General features: G+C 43.7%; 1 protein-coding gene across 6 annotated transcripts in view; it reads right to left on the bottom strand.

Annotated features, from left to right (window-relative positions):
• LOC101172189 (glutamate receptor, ionotropic, kainate 2) overlaps positions 1-13,307 on the bottom strand; it is a 253,946-nt gene extending 240,639 nt beyond the window's left edge. For 3 of the 6 annotated variants that reach the window (XM_078933421.1, XM_020709977.3, XM_078933422.1), the window contains exons 1-2: positions 13,175-13,307; positions 11,067-11,434 (exon numbers count right to left, since the gene is read on the bottom strand). In XM_078933421.1, coding sequence (XP_078789547.1) covers positions 11,067-11,178 — 112 coding nt within the window. In that variant the 5' untranslated portion in view covers positions 11,179-11,434; positions 13,175-13,307. Of the gene's footprint in view, positions 1-11,066; positions 11,811-13,174 lie in introns of those variants that run through there. The other 3 variants (XR_002291930.3, XM_020709979.3, XM_020709976.3) reach the window with 1 other exon arrangement.
• Positions 13,308-14,917: the final 1,610 nt, after the last annotated feature.

The raw sequence follows: 14,917 nt of genomic DNA, 5'->3' as shown, positions 1-14,917 counted from the left end.
ATAAACTTCTAATTTTCAAGGTGACAGCCCAAAACTTGTAATACAGAAGGGTTCATGATAAAGAAGACCACGTCGCTGAAGAGAAGCGCCTGCATGGGGAGAGCATGAATGGGATGTTGTTCCTTGCTGTTTTTGTTTACTTGAAGATGGCGAGTGAAAAGATGAGCTGGCAGTTCAAAGTGGAGCCCCCGCTGAGCTGCAAAACCTGGACTTCAGCCGCTCTGCCGCCGCTGTAATCATTCCCCTTCTCATGTCAGGCTTTGGAGTTTTAGAATCAATTTTCAATGTCACCTTTTGACTGTTTCATTTTTAATTTGTTCTTTTATACATCTGTTTGATTTCCCATTTCTTTGAACTGACAGCTGAGTGCTTTTTCCAATGTCTTCTTTGCTTTCGTTAAAATGCAGGCATTAGTGACCCTCACATAACATCCGTGAAAACAACTCAACAACATTTCTGCTGCAGAACAACGAGGGCTTGACAAAAAGACTTCTCTGCTTTCACTTCATGAACTACCTATGTCAAAGATGGCTACTGCTTCATCTTCTCTATGGAAGTCACATGATTGGACCATCACCGTAACCATAGTGACAGCTACCTGATGGCTCAATAGCAGGGGCCACCTGTGTGTGACTCGAGCAGGGAAGACGCCTCCAAAACCTTTAAAGGTTGTTCAGCAAAGAAGGGATGGTTGGAACAATGATCACCTCCATTTGAGACAGACACTGGATCATGCAGACAGGCAAGCGCCAAAAATATCCTATGTTTCAGATGACGCCCTCAAGATCGACAAAGTCATACCGGTAAACAGCTCTGTGTGTAGTGAGTGATATGCCGGACAAACCACATGGAAATCACGGTCAAAGGACAACTTGCTGCATCCTGCTCATATTACCGTGGTGGTGAAACGGAGAACAGATCTGGCCTTCTCTGTGTCCGGGGCAGGAAGAACATAGCACCTTTGTGAGTTAGTCCATCCTTCAGGTCACCTTCTGCCCAGCCTCAGTCAGCAGGACAGCTTAAATTCAGCCTGGAACGCCTCATTCTTCAGAACCAATGGGAGTCAGGAGAAAAGTTCTGATGTGCTGGAAAGTGGCTCCATCATTCAGATCAGACCAGAACAACACCCTTCAGCTCCGCTTGTGAAGATGAGGAGATCTGAGGCTTCATCTATTAAACTGTATGGACTTCATGCTTTTGAGGCACAGTGTAGAATAGGATAGAATGCCTTTATTGTCACTGTACACATGTACAATTCGCATCACACACACATGCAGTGAAATTAAAGCCGCTCACCATTCAGTGCAAACATGCAAGAGAGAAGTAAACTCGCACAATAATATAATAATAAAATAAAATAATAAAATAAAATAAATTGTGGATTGACTGCTGTTGTTATCCCCCCTCCTTTCACCATGGAGGGTTTTTGTTAATGAGAAATAAATGTCATGAGCAGTTTGGATACCGATCAAGGAGGCATCAGCAGGAGTGCCGCAACGAGGCTGAAGTGCTGCTGGAACCAAGAAAAGACTTTTTACACCTCGGCTCAGACAATTCAGAACTGAATCTCTGCACGCTGAGAGGTGAATGTGTGTTTGTGTCTGTTGTGTGTGCATTTACTATTATTCTGCACTTCGTTGAATCATAGTTCAGGGACCTACAGATCTGATTTCCTTAAGCCAACAGTGTGGAAGCAGATCAATGCACCAAAGCTTCTGGAAAAGGTCACAACATGCTGAAGTGAGACTGAAGGAAAGCTGGTTAACCAAACATGCTCTGCTTCTTGGTTAGTGTCTGATCTAATGGGCCTTCACCCGGTATGGTTGATAAACTTTATGAAGTAGAAAAATCACAGTATGCAGTTGGTCAGATCAAACAAATAAAGTCAGAGGTTGGGGGGAATGGGTGGACTGGATGGAGGTGAAACAAAATAAAAAATAATAAAAAAAAGACTGGTTGCAGGGAGCCATCTGACAACCAAAGCAGCTGAAGACCACAAGTTCCTGACAGCTAGGAGTGAGAAACACAGTTTGCAAGCCACACAGGCTCAGCAGAACTGGAAGAATCTATACGGTAGAACATCCCAACAGGTCTGATGATCATTATATTCAGCAGGAAGTCTCGATAAACCATCAGACAACTCGTCTGTCCTGACAACAGAGCATTCAGTCCTCCTTATTCTAATGTTTTTTTTTACTTCTAAATTGTCCTGTCCAGCAGCTGAGCACACAGATAAGAGCTGAAGACCTCTTGTGTTACAATAGAGTTTAATTGGATTCTAATGTTACTTAAAACTTCATTTTTTTTTTCCTGTATCTAACCGGAGAAAGACCATGGAGATCAGGATCTCTTTTTCAAGGTGGATGTAGCCAAAAGGTCATCAGCACACGTCATAAAAACTAAAACATTTAGACAATAGATGAAAGACATACACAAATATACTGAAAAAAATAAACATGAAATCAAATAAAAATTTGATTTCATGTTACAGAAGAGTAATAAAGTTTTGCAAAAGCACTGCTCAAAATACTTTTTTTAAGCTATTACAAAAAGTGCTAAGAGGACTAAAATTAGACAGTTTTAGCTCAGTTTATAGGGTTTTCCAGGCAGAAGATGCAGCTGAAGAATAAAAGCTTGTTTCACTTATTCATCCAGTGAGAATACGTCCACATGTTCAATAAGGATCACTCTGCTCTGTTCCCTGTGGAGATGGAGACGACTACATCTTAGTACAAACCTCAGAGGCTGAGACTGAAGGCAGTTTACAGATACATTCATGGAAAACACAGGAACGACGGCTGCAGATACCAGGAGTTCATAAGCTGAGTGAAAAGTAGGACTTATTTCTGTAATAAAAACCAAGCTTCATCCTTAACGTACAGACCAAGTTTACAATATGTGGCTAGAAGGATAAATTCTGATCTAACAGAAATCCAAGGTACTTATGGCCTAAGCTGACTATGGACTCACCAAGGGCAGTTTGTAGTGATGGAATTTCCCCTTGGCATATTTATGTGAAAATACCATGACTTTGGTTTTTTTCAGCATTTAACATCAGTATAAACAAGAATGAACAACTCAGAAATATTTGATAGCCTGGATGATTGAAGTGGAGCAGCTGCAAAAGGATCATATCATCAGCATATAAGCATACATGAAAGTTGACAGATTGACACATAGATCATTTGTATTAGGGCTGGGCGATATGGCCTAAAAATAATGCTTTTATTTAATCAAACACAAGACAAATGCAACCCCCATTTCTGGGATGAATAATAAATAAATGAACACACTCTTGGAATCCAAGTTAAGTATAAGATTTTTCTTCTTCTCCTTCCCTTTTGGACTTGTGTTGTTTATATATTTTTGTTTCATATAGTTCTCTTGTTTTATATAATGTTTGTCTTGTTTTTGTCTTATTTTGTTATTCTACACTTGTTTTCACTTGTCCAAAATAAAAAGGTTACTTACTTACAGTCCCAGCTGTGTTTTGAGTCACACTTTGTAGTTCAGACTAAAAGGAGACAAACATTCACCTTGAGAGTAGCACCATTTTCTAAAGGATTAACAATAAAGCTCATATCTGGGGTCTAATGTTTTAATTCAATCAATAAACCCTGTCTTCTCCACTGGGAAGATGATGAAGCAGCAGGATTCGCGGTCAAACCCCCCCACGCCGCGTCGCAAATGAATACCGGTACAAGTAATAATTACAGCACAGTATTCTTTCTTAACAAATAACAGTAACAACTAACTATCTAACTAATAAACTAACTATATAGGCGTTGTAGAATGAGTATGTGTATGTGTGTCGGGGCGCTGCGTGTGTAAAGAGGACTGAGCGCGTGCCACGCTTGAGTGAGTGAGAGGGCTTCAGGCAAATGTTGCAGCCTGGGGTCTGGTCTGTTGCTCCACGTCTGTGGCAGCAAACCCATACCAGTTCCAAACAACAGAGGATTTTATTCCTTTCTTGGAAACAAACGCCCCACCCTCACCGGTAGCTATGTTGTCGCTTGCAGTTTCGTGTGTGCTATGATGTCGTTGTTTGTCGTTTGCCATACCGCCATGTGAAACTAACGATACGGAAGCTCTGGGGAGCCAAAAATGCGCCATGACACAAAAACTCGATTTAGTTATTTTTGAAATCGCCTGTAACAAAAAATTCGAATTAATTCATTCAATCGATTTTTTGCCCAGTCATAATTTCGATATATAGAAAATACAAGAAGACCTAAACTTGATAATTGATACTTTAACTCTAACTTCTCTCATTCACATTCTTTTGACTACCGTAACTCTTCCACCACTGACACAGTTTACTTTATTCCAGCAGATTCTGAAGCAGAACAAAGCCGCCTTGCAGTTTTTTGCAACACTTTACAGAAGTGAAGTGCTTTGCAAGCCACGTGAATCAGTCAGCTGATTTTGTAAAAAAAAAAAAAATACGCATCTTTGCGCTGTTATGTTATAAAGCATGTGTTATTTAGGTGATAAAAGGTGATAAAAGGTTAAAAAAAAAGAACAGGACCATTTAAAAAAACACACTGGGTTATGTTGGACCCTTTCTGAGTGAAAGTGATTGATCAACTGTATCAAATGCCTTAGAGCAGGGGTGTCAAAATCTAGACCTCGAGGGCCGGCCTCCTCCTGCTGGTTTTCCAGATACCCTGCCATTATCTGCTGCTGATTACCTGGATCAGGTGTGTTTCAAAAATGAGGAGCTTCAATGGCAGGCTGATTGGAAAACATGTAGGCCTTGATTCCAACACCCCAGCCTTAGACAAACAGATAAAAACCGCAGGAATATTAAGATCATTCAGACCTTCAGAGCAGAATAAGTTTCTTTTTAAACTTTACTGACAATTAGTTCCAAATCCATTAGAATCTAAAAACCCCTTCAGTTGATCACTGACTATTTTTTCAAGGATTTTTGCAAGAATGCACAGTTTAGAGACAGACCTGTAATTATTTCCCTCTCTTTGGGAATGTATGCACTTGTTGTGTCATGACTGTGTGATCAAAAGTTTCAGTTTCTGCAGAATGATTAGCTAATGTGACATTTCAGCAGCATATCAAACAGGTGGACTTTCCGCCTGTGTGTGCACCTCATGAATTATCCGTCTAATTGTTTTTTTTATGCTTGTGACGGCCTGCCATTTCTATAAACTAACTCAGAGTAAAACATGAATATTTTAAGCAGCTTAGCGCTGATTAAAGTGAATTAAGCAGCCAGGCTGCTGGCTGGGGGCCAGTACCCAGCGCAGCAGCGCTCACAAAGCCTCAATTTGAGACGGATGATAACTCAGACCCTCAGAAAGAAAGAAAGAAAATAGAGAAATTTACCTAAAGTACTTAATCTTCCCACACTTTTACCCACCAGCGGTTACAAAGAGATATTTTGTTTTTATGGCACAAAGCATGACTCTAATAGCATCCCAAGATGTAATGAAATACGCACAACTGTTGGAGCAGAGACAAAACTATTGGAGGCAGACATCAAGGGAGCTTCTTAAAGATGAACAGAAGAGCTCCTCCAGCCAAAACTTCCAGACAATCTCTGGGAATATCGCTGAATAAATGCTCTATTACACCTCACAAAGTTAGAACAATCAAAGTTTATACAATTGAATGCTGTCATTAAAAAAGAACCAAGGTTCTGGACCAAACACTCCAAGACCTCAGCAGAACCGGTCCTCTTCCCACCACTGTCACAGGCTTTGACACTTCATCAACGATGCAGCAGATTCTGTTCTGAACAAAACCTCTGACAGAAATGCAAACTGATCATTGGAAAAGAGGCTAAGCTCATCATCCAGCAGCCAAAAGCAGTCACTGTTTCAAAGAACGCGTTCTTCTGAACAAGGGGTCGGGAGCTCCAGACTCTGACTCATGAATTGTTTGCACACATCCACTGGCGGAAGACACCGTCTGAGAAAACAAAGAACTTGTTGTGTGAACAGAAATGCAGCAGTGAGCCTGGGTCTGCTGTGCTCTGCATCAGTGGAGGATCCATCTCATGTTGTGGGGAAAAACAGCAGCTTTCTGCTTGGATCCACTTTAAAGCAGCCCACATTCAATATTCTGAACTGGACGATATTAAAGCTTTAAAAACTGTGCATTTCTTTTTTCCAGCAATGCACAAACCTTGAAGATGTGGTTTTTGTGTGTGTGTGTCTTCAGCTTCATTTTGTTGTCAGAGCTGGCACACGCCCCCGCACACAGCCTGCTGATCCCTGCTCGCCAGAGGAAATACACACAGGTAAATGAATTTCCCTCTTCAATATTACTTTGCTTTTAAAAACACATCAGTCAATGTAGTTGTATCAAATCAAACGAGTTTCCTCTGATGGAGGTCAAACCGGGTTCAAGCAGCAGGCGTCTGACCGAAATGAGAGCCCGAGCGCGAGCGGTGGATGACCTTCTTCACTTTCAGAGCTTTTCAATCCCAGCACACAAACTGAGGGAGGAAGCTGCTGAGCGAGTGCTGGAGCATGCAGATGTAGACTGTAGGTGATGGGCTCCACCAACCACCACCTTCAAGAGAGCAGTGAATGTGAGCCTTCCATCAGGAGCATGACCTCCAAACAGACAGCAGAACAGCTCGGCTTTGCCCAAAACTAAGGCTGCACTGCTGCTGATGTCTTCTCCTCCTTCATTGAGACTTCCTCTGCTTACTTGTCCAGCGCCAGCTATCAGATTTTTCCAATTAGGCAGAAACCATCTGAAGGCAGGAGCTGTGAAGCCAAACGAGCAGAAGGAGCTTGTTATGCCAGCTTCCTCTCTGACAACCTCTTTGATCGAAATTTTGATTGTGTTGGGGTTTCTTTTTTTCCAGCTGAAATGGTTTAGCAAAAAGCTCTTTGTCCTTTTGTGTTAAAGGGCAAACGTTACATCTGGGGGAAAGGGGGAGGGGCTTCAACACAACTAATCTGACAGCGTGCAGCTGTGGAAGTGGGGTTGTCATGGAGAAGCTGCTGGCTTTATACCAAGAGGTGGGTATGAGGGTCGACCTAGTCTTTGGTTATTATTCACCTATTTTCATTTTCAGTATTTGGATTTAGAGACAAAACTCAACCAAAGAATCCATTCAGGTTTGTCATAAAATGGATTTTCACAGACATGAAAGAAAAACTTTTCAAAAAGACACTTCGGTTGTTGCATGAAGTTCTGATTAATTATTTTGTGAAATTACGCTAAAACCTGCAAAGACTTGGAAAAGACTCGTAATGTTTGCGAACTTTTGAAAGTCTGCAGGTCATTTGGATCCACAGCTGCACTGAAGTCTGGGTTCAAAATGTGGCTGCGGCTAAAAACACTCTCTACCTTTTAACAACGGCAGCATTTTCCAACTCCAGCTAACCTTGATCACCGGAAGCATTTAAGTTAATTTCCGGTTGAAAATACGGGGGGTGTAAAAGGCCACAATTGGGGCTCGTTTGCTTGTTATGCCGGCATGCGGGCAGCTGGCTGGCCGATAGACGAATCGCCGCTGTGGTATGGGGAAGCAGCCAGTTCGGGCCTCCTAAATCTTATGATGTGGCTCACAGAGACACAGAGGTAGCGACAAAAAGCGGGTTTTGCAGTGGGACAGAGTGCGTATCCTGATGTGAATGAACTCAGACAGAGAAACGTGATTACAGATGCTTTTATAGAGTTTTTTAAAATAAATAAATCTGATTTCTAAACATCCTCGGTGTCTTCAATGCAAGGTAATGAACACAGACAGAAATATGAAGGTCTCTGCTGTTAATCCAAGTATTCCTAACATCTGTGTTTATGAATGACTTATCATGTGAATTATTATTTCATTGGAACAAATTCATTATTTCTTTACCAATGTCAGGCTCTCTAGTTTTTGCCGCTTTGTTGTACACAATTTGGGATTTTCTATTTCTTATCAAAATACAGTGACTGTCATTTTTCATAAAAATGTCGTCATGTTTCACCAAAGTAAGCAGCCAGTGGGGTAAAACAGCTTCATCAAGCGCTTCCGATCAGTGGGGTTGAGGTTGTCACGGCTCTCACAAGACACTGTCTGCTTTTGGTTGGATGCAGTGGATGATTTGCTCTAAAACTCATCTTCAGCTCTGTACGACATTACAATAACAACTCATCAAAGGAAATATCTTTATCTTGTGCTTCTTCAGAGATAATAACCAAACTTAACCCTCAGGTACTCAAGAAATCCACTGGTAGAGCAATCACATTTGGTTTTTCTTCCAGATTTCACAGGAGGCCTGCAGGCCAGTCGTCCAAACACGGAAATATTATTAACCTATGTTTGTTTACCAAAAGACACAACTAATTGCTAGCTCACTGGTATTTTCAAAGTAGTTAGACTGTCTTTATGTTTCCTGTAAAAACCAAGGAAAGCAGCAGAAAACATTTTGCTTCCGTGTTGAAGGCTGGCATTTCATCCTTTGCCTGGCATCTTCTGCAGATCAGTCTGCTGTTTCCAGGCCCTGACTGAGAGGGGTGGAGCCTAACACAAGTCTATCTGCTCAATAACTGGCAGTTGAACTTCTCAGGACTGACTTCTTTGCAGTTTTTCTCCCTTCTTCCAGGATCACTCAGCTTGTCTGCCCATCAGATCCTGACCTTCATTTAACACCAGGGTTTTCAAGCTCTGCTCACACAGAGCAGAGCTTGAACTCCGACGGTGTAAAGGGATTTGCCCAACCCAAAGAGAGAAGCTTCTTTTGAAAAAGAGGAACTTTGTGAGCTGGCCTCCAGCATGACACCTATTCCAGACATCAGGTCCAAGCCGTCATGCCTGCAGAAGAGCTTCAGTGTTGCTGCTCTGAGATGATGCTGACAAGGCGTCTTGCAGCCACATCCTCTGTACTTTGACCCTCCTGCAGGAATCTTCCACTGCCAAAAGTGTTTATTGCAAATACACAGTAGGGACTTCTGTCACATGTCCCGCTAACAGAGAAGCTGAAGGGATTTATGACAACAGCTGTGGCATTTGCATGAATCTGAATCACTCATAAAGCTTTCTCTTCTGAAGGCTGCTGTGGACTGACTGAGCCCACCTGTCTATCACAGAAAACCATGACAGCTAGAACCATGAGAAAAAAAATAAGAATTATGGTCTACAAAAAAAAAACATAGCAAAGCTGGGGAAATAAAAGTGTTGATATGATGTACGCTTCCTGCAACAACGGATATTCAAACAATCTCAGTTGTTGTTTCCCTTTCGACTTTTCCCATCAGGGGTCGCCACAGCGAACGAGTCGCATGGTAAACTTGGCAATGTTTTACGCCGGATGCCCTTCCTGACGCAACCCTCTCAAAGCAACCGGGCTTGGGACCGGCACAGAAGTAGAGAAGGGAACAGGGAGCAGCCCGGAGTCGAACCCTGGTTTCAAAGACAGAAGGCGCCGCAAACCAGCACGAGCTAAACCGGCTCCCATGTTCGAACAATCTCAGTGCGACAGCTAAACCTGTAAGGCCTCCTCCCCTTTGATCTGACCTGAAGTGGTGTGTAGAAATGTAATAATGTTACTTCAGACTTAAGTGGACAATCTGTAAAATCTCCATATTTTAAAATAATCCACATTGGGTTGTTTTTAATTTAACTCACAGGTTAAAAATGGACTAACGACTTTTCTGGGTTATTTTAACTCAAGATTTTTTTATAATACAGGAAACATATTGTGTTAAAATGAAACCACCATGACCTTAAAAATTAGTATCGTTCCAAACAGTAACCCAAATATATTTGTCCCAACATGAATAATCTAAGATATGTTTTGAAGAAATAACCCAAGTGTGTTAAGAGTGCAGTAAAACATGTTCATATCCCAAATTTCCAATATCAATATATGAAAAGGAAAAACTCCCAGCACATTAGAAGCTAGTCGGAATTTCCTACAACTCTCGTTAAATATGTGGCGTTCCTATCTGACCTTTAAACCTCCAAACAACACCAAGGTAGTCACATGATACCATCAGATATGCAGCAGGACACCAGTCCCCATGGTCCACAGTTTCCATGGTGGCCCCACCTGTGTTTGCCCATATTGGCTTAGGCTACGCGACACAGCCGCCCAGGGAAGAGTGTACAGCTCTGCTGTCCACCAGGCAGGTGGCTACTATTGAGCCACCCAAGTGAGTACCCACTTAAGCCAATGTGGGCAAAAACAGGTGGGGCCGCCACACAAACTGCGGACAAACCCATTCAGGGCTCATATTTTCGGCCTATTTTTAAACCATATGGGGCCCACTTGTCCTTGCTGGCTGGGACATTAAAGCAAAGGAGAAGGACTGGAAGGTCACCACTCTGACACCTGTTTAAGTCGTTTTCCTTGAAAAATAATTCAATTCAGCAATAAAATAAAGTCGCCGTTCTGCTCTTGCCGATTTCAAGCCGTTCCTGGAGCCTCACAGAGCCGTGGCGGTTCAGTGCGTACTGAAGGTCACAGGTCACACCGAGGCACAGACCAGACTTACACGATGCTCAATCCCTGCATTACATGAGCTAAAGCAACTGTGAGCTGGAGGCCGACTGCTGCTGACGAAGCCCAAGGCCTGAGCAGACACAACAGGAAAACCTACCCATCATGCACTGCTTAGCTTTTAGAAATGGTATTAACAATGAGTTTGGCACATCTGTCCACTTTTGGACGTTTGTTTGAGATGTCAGCATGCATTCTATACAGACATTTTATTCACCAACAAAATGGAAATGTTTGTTTTTAGGTTTAATGAAAGCATTTGAACATCCTACATAAAATGCTTCAAAGAAAACTTTCTTTTTCAAGCAAAGGTTCAGAACACATGCAGATCATTGTTCAGCCACAAACTCAGAGAACCGAGTGTTTGTCGGAACCAAAGTGCTGCCAGTGACGCTCAAACGCAAACACAGATGAGGGCACGTGATCATCTGAACTTCCCGCCTCTTCTACACAGAAGGCGACTGCGTTCACACTCAAAATTTCAGTGCGTAAATAAACTTAATGAGTGCCAAAGCTGAACGCCAGCGGAGCCGCTCCATGAGTCAGAGGGCAGAAGTTACGCGCTGCAGCAGCAAACGGGAAGTTTAGAGAGGAAACGTCACTCACCGAATCTCAGCACGTGCGGCATCCCGGCAGCAGAGCCCAAGCAGAGGACCAGCAGCGCCAGAAGCCTGGCAGCGCCTCTGCGTCCCGCTTCACGGGTTACCGGCGAGGTCATGTTCACGGAGCCTGCGTGGAGCGCACGAGCCTCAATCCCAAAGTATTCCCAAAAATTGTTGATGTGTGTTCCCGCTGACAAAGAAGAAGATCACGGCATGGCGCTCAGCGGGCGCGCGGGAGCGTTTGTCCACAAAACACAGGAAGAATCTGCGTCCAGCTCACTGCGTCAAGAAGAAGAGGGAGCCCCCAAACTCCGCTGAGGAAGAAGAAGATGGAACCGCAGGCGGAGCGTCCATGTCAGGCAGCTGGAGGCTCTGTTCACAGAGGAGACAGAGGAGGGTGAGACATCCACAGAGACGACGCTCCGAGCCGCGCCGCACGTCCGAGCTCCTCCCGCCGCACTGCCGCACCGCTTCTGACGTGGCGCCAGCAGTGCTGGTGCGGGAGTGTGCGGGATGGACCGGGCGTGCTTGTGGTCTACAGATCGTCTTTCTTCGCCCTTAAATTTTGAATTGAGAAAAAGCCCGCGCCGCCCCACTTCCCTCCACGTCCCTCTGGCCCCGGTCGGCTTCCCGCTCTGCTTTCCCCGTTTCTCCGCGCTATGCGCGCGCTCCAAAAAGCCAATCAGAGGATTTGAAGCGCTCGCTTCTGCGTAAAGCTGCGTGAGGGGACTCAGTCGTGTGTGGAGTCATGTTCGGGTGAAGCAGTCCCCGCGTGCCTGTGCGTTTCAGCACTTTCTCCTCTTTCTTTTTCTAACTCTGCCCCCCTCCCCGACCCCAGCCGGATAGAACATTTTCACACCAAATTCAGTCTGATTGAATCAATGGATAAATGCACTTCGTGTCTGAACAGTTTTTCTAATGTCAGACTTGAGCTGCATCTCACAGATAAACATTCAAATGTAAGCGACGCGTCAGACCTGCGCAGACAGGACGGTCTCCAGAGTTAGTCAGACTCTCTCCTCACGGGAGTCCGGCCTTTTCCAAACTTATGCCGAATCAGAATCAGCTGCACGACATCTGTGAGATCAATGAAAGTTTGCTTCTTTTTTTGTCCTTTTATGTCTTTTTTAAACCGTAAGGCCGCACCGGGCAGTCGATGATGGATCTATGGAGGCCCTTGCGTTTAGACGTCTCAGCACCGCGGACAGCGCTCTGCCATGAGGCTGCTTTATGGATCAGTTCCTCCACCACGTCGTGACACGTTCAAGTCCACCACTCCTGACCCCCCCAACAACCACACTCACACGCACAGACCCCCCCCCCCCCCCCCCCTCACACACACACACACCACCACCAGCAGCAGCAGCCTGCGGACGCTCAGCGTATGGCACATGCGGAATGAACCGACACCAACTTGCAGGCAGAAGCAGAGTGTTGGAGGAGAATTCTGGCCTCTTATCTAAATGAGTACCACACGACGCGCCGCGCGCAGCCCGCACCTGCCACACACGGAAATCACCTTATTGCAGAGAAGAAAAAAACTCTTCATTCTTCTACAGCGTCTCCAGAGGTTTGTTCAATGAAAGCCCGGCGCAAAAAAAAAAAAAAAAAAACAACGATCTTCTACAGTTTGCTCTTAAGAGAATCAAAGGAGAGAACAGACCGACGTAGCCGCTCAGGTTCCGCTTCTTCCAGGGGAAGGAAGAAAAATAAGGACAGCAAGAAGAAAAAGTTCAGGGAGCCTTTCAGACGGGCCAAAGCTGCCCAAAGTTTCTTTTGATGTTCTTTTATTTTATTTATTTTAAATTATTTATGGATCCCCCATTAGTCTCAACCAAAGGTAAGGCTACTCATCATCCTGGGGTCCGTATTTTGGAACCACGCACTCCCGTGAATTGCTCGGCCCACTGACCTTAGGGGCCCTGAAAGCCCCCCACACAGACGGCCTGAGGAGGTCACCACCCCCCACCCCCAAGGTCACGTCGGAAACATTCGCGCGTTTCAGCTGGACCGGTCTACGAAAGGTCCTTTCACGTTTTTAAGCAAACATTCTGAGCTAGAACAGATCCGAAAGTGGAACAGGAAGAGTGAAGTTCCTGCTGAGACTCTTACCTGACACGGAACACGAGCAGGAGGATCACCGGAGCAGCACGCACAGGAGGAGCCGACGCGCTGTCCGCCCTCCGACATCTGCAGGCGCCGCTCTCCGCGCGCTGGCCGCGGGGGAGACACGCCTCCTGACGGCAGCGGGTCTGGGAGGGGGGCGGGAGTCACCGACCGGGCCGGCCGACTGTGGGTTCGGTCTGGTTCTGTGAAAGACAGACAGGGGGCAAAACTGGAGGAGTCAGCAGCGTCTCTGATGGGTGGAGGGTTCTCCAGCTGCTGGTCCTGGAACATCATCTGACCTAAAGGAACTCAGAGGAGGGCGTCCCCCCGTCCTCTGTCTATATGCTGTCGTTTATTTCTGTTTTTACTCACTTATTTATTAAATCTCTTTTTATGATCATGTTTAACTTTTAATATTCAGCGCTTTTTTCCAATGTTATTAGTGTTAAAGCACTTTTTAAATAAATTTGACGAAACATCTGCAAAACAAACCACTGCACGGACTCGTGGACACTCTCAAAGACCGCTTCCTCAGAACAGTTGTCCGAGTCGTCATCAAACGCAACTTCAAAGCCCTTCGTGAAACAGGATCGAGCACCGCGCTGCCTTCACTGAAGCTCATCGTTTTTACTGTTTTTGGTCCAAACTGTTTCACAGGTATGTCTCCTTTTAAATGTTCATCTGAAAACAAACATGAGTTATGATGAGATTATGCTTTTTAGTCCAATGATTGAGAAGATTAAACAAACTCCTTTTCTGCCCCCTCCCTGCACCTTGAACGCATTGGACATTTAAGGAAATATAAATGTTGGAAAAGAAACAACATTTTTCATTACAGTATAAAAAACCATAAATTCAGACTTTTTCAAGTAGACAGTTGGATGAAAATCTTTTTCTCTGTGTGATTCTATCAGCCCTGCAGACATGATAGTGAGCACCCTGGACTTTTCAGGTTCAAACATGATCACATTTGATTTCTTGTCCTACAATCTTTTTTATAATTTTTTTATTTTTTACATTTCTGAGTTGTTGCTATTTGTTGTTGTAATGATAACATGTCCTAATAATTACAATCAATAATGTTATGTAGGTTTTTTTTAGAGAAACTTAAGTTTTTTAAGAGCCTCTGCACAAGAATAAAATACATAATGTGCGATACGTGTTTTTATAACTTTTGTGGGCTTTTATGTTATTGTTTATATCTAGTTGACATTATTATTTATGGAGGGCATGAGGGTTTCACTAAAAAAAACTCAAAAAGCTATTACCAAGCTTTACCATTTACCCAATGGAAGTGAAATGAAAAAGAGCTGTAGCATTATTTATGTAAAGTATTTATGTTGAAAATATTAAATGAATTCACGTTCATTAAAAAAAAAACAAGAGGGTTACATTACATTTAAATAACAATAACAATTTGGATAATATAGTAAAATGTAGCTAACATGGTTTATTTAAAAAAAAGACATTTGTGCCAACAAGCTGTCCGTTCATCTGACGCATGCGCGTTACGCTTTAATATTCGGCAAGAATTCTACAATTACATTGTTTAGTATAGTTAACTTTAGGGGATTTTAGTACATGGAAGGTGTTCCATAGTGTTCAACATGATTCTTAAATTCAACATTACTAAAAATCAGCTGCACAGTGGTGCAGGTTAGCACTCTTGCCTCACAGCAAGAAGGTCCTGGCTGGGGGACCTGAACCAGAACACCAATGAGGGTCATTTTGTGTGGAGTTTGCATGTTC

Source organism: Oryzias latipes, chromosome 16 (genome assembly GCF_053564925.1).
Source record: "Oryzias latipes strain Hd-rR chromosome 16, Olatipes_Hd-rR_3.1".
In the NCBI taxonomy this organism is placed as follows: Eukaryota; Metazoa; Chordata; class Actinopteri; order Beloniformes; family Adrianichthyidae; genus Oryzias; species Oryzias latipes.
The sequence above is the reverse complement of the archived record's forward strand: the minus strand, read 5'-3'. Positions and strand labels throughout refer to the sequence as shown.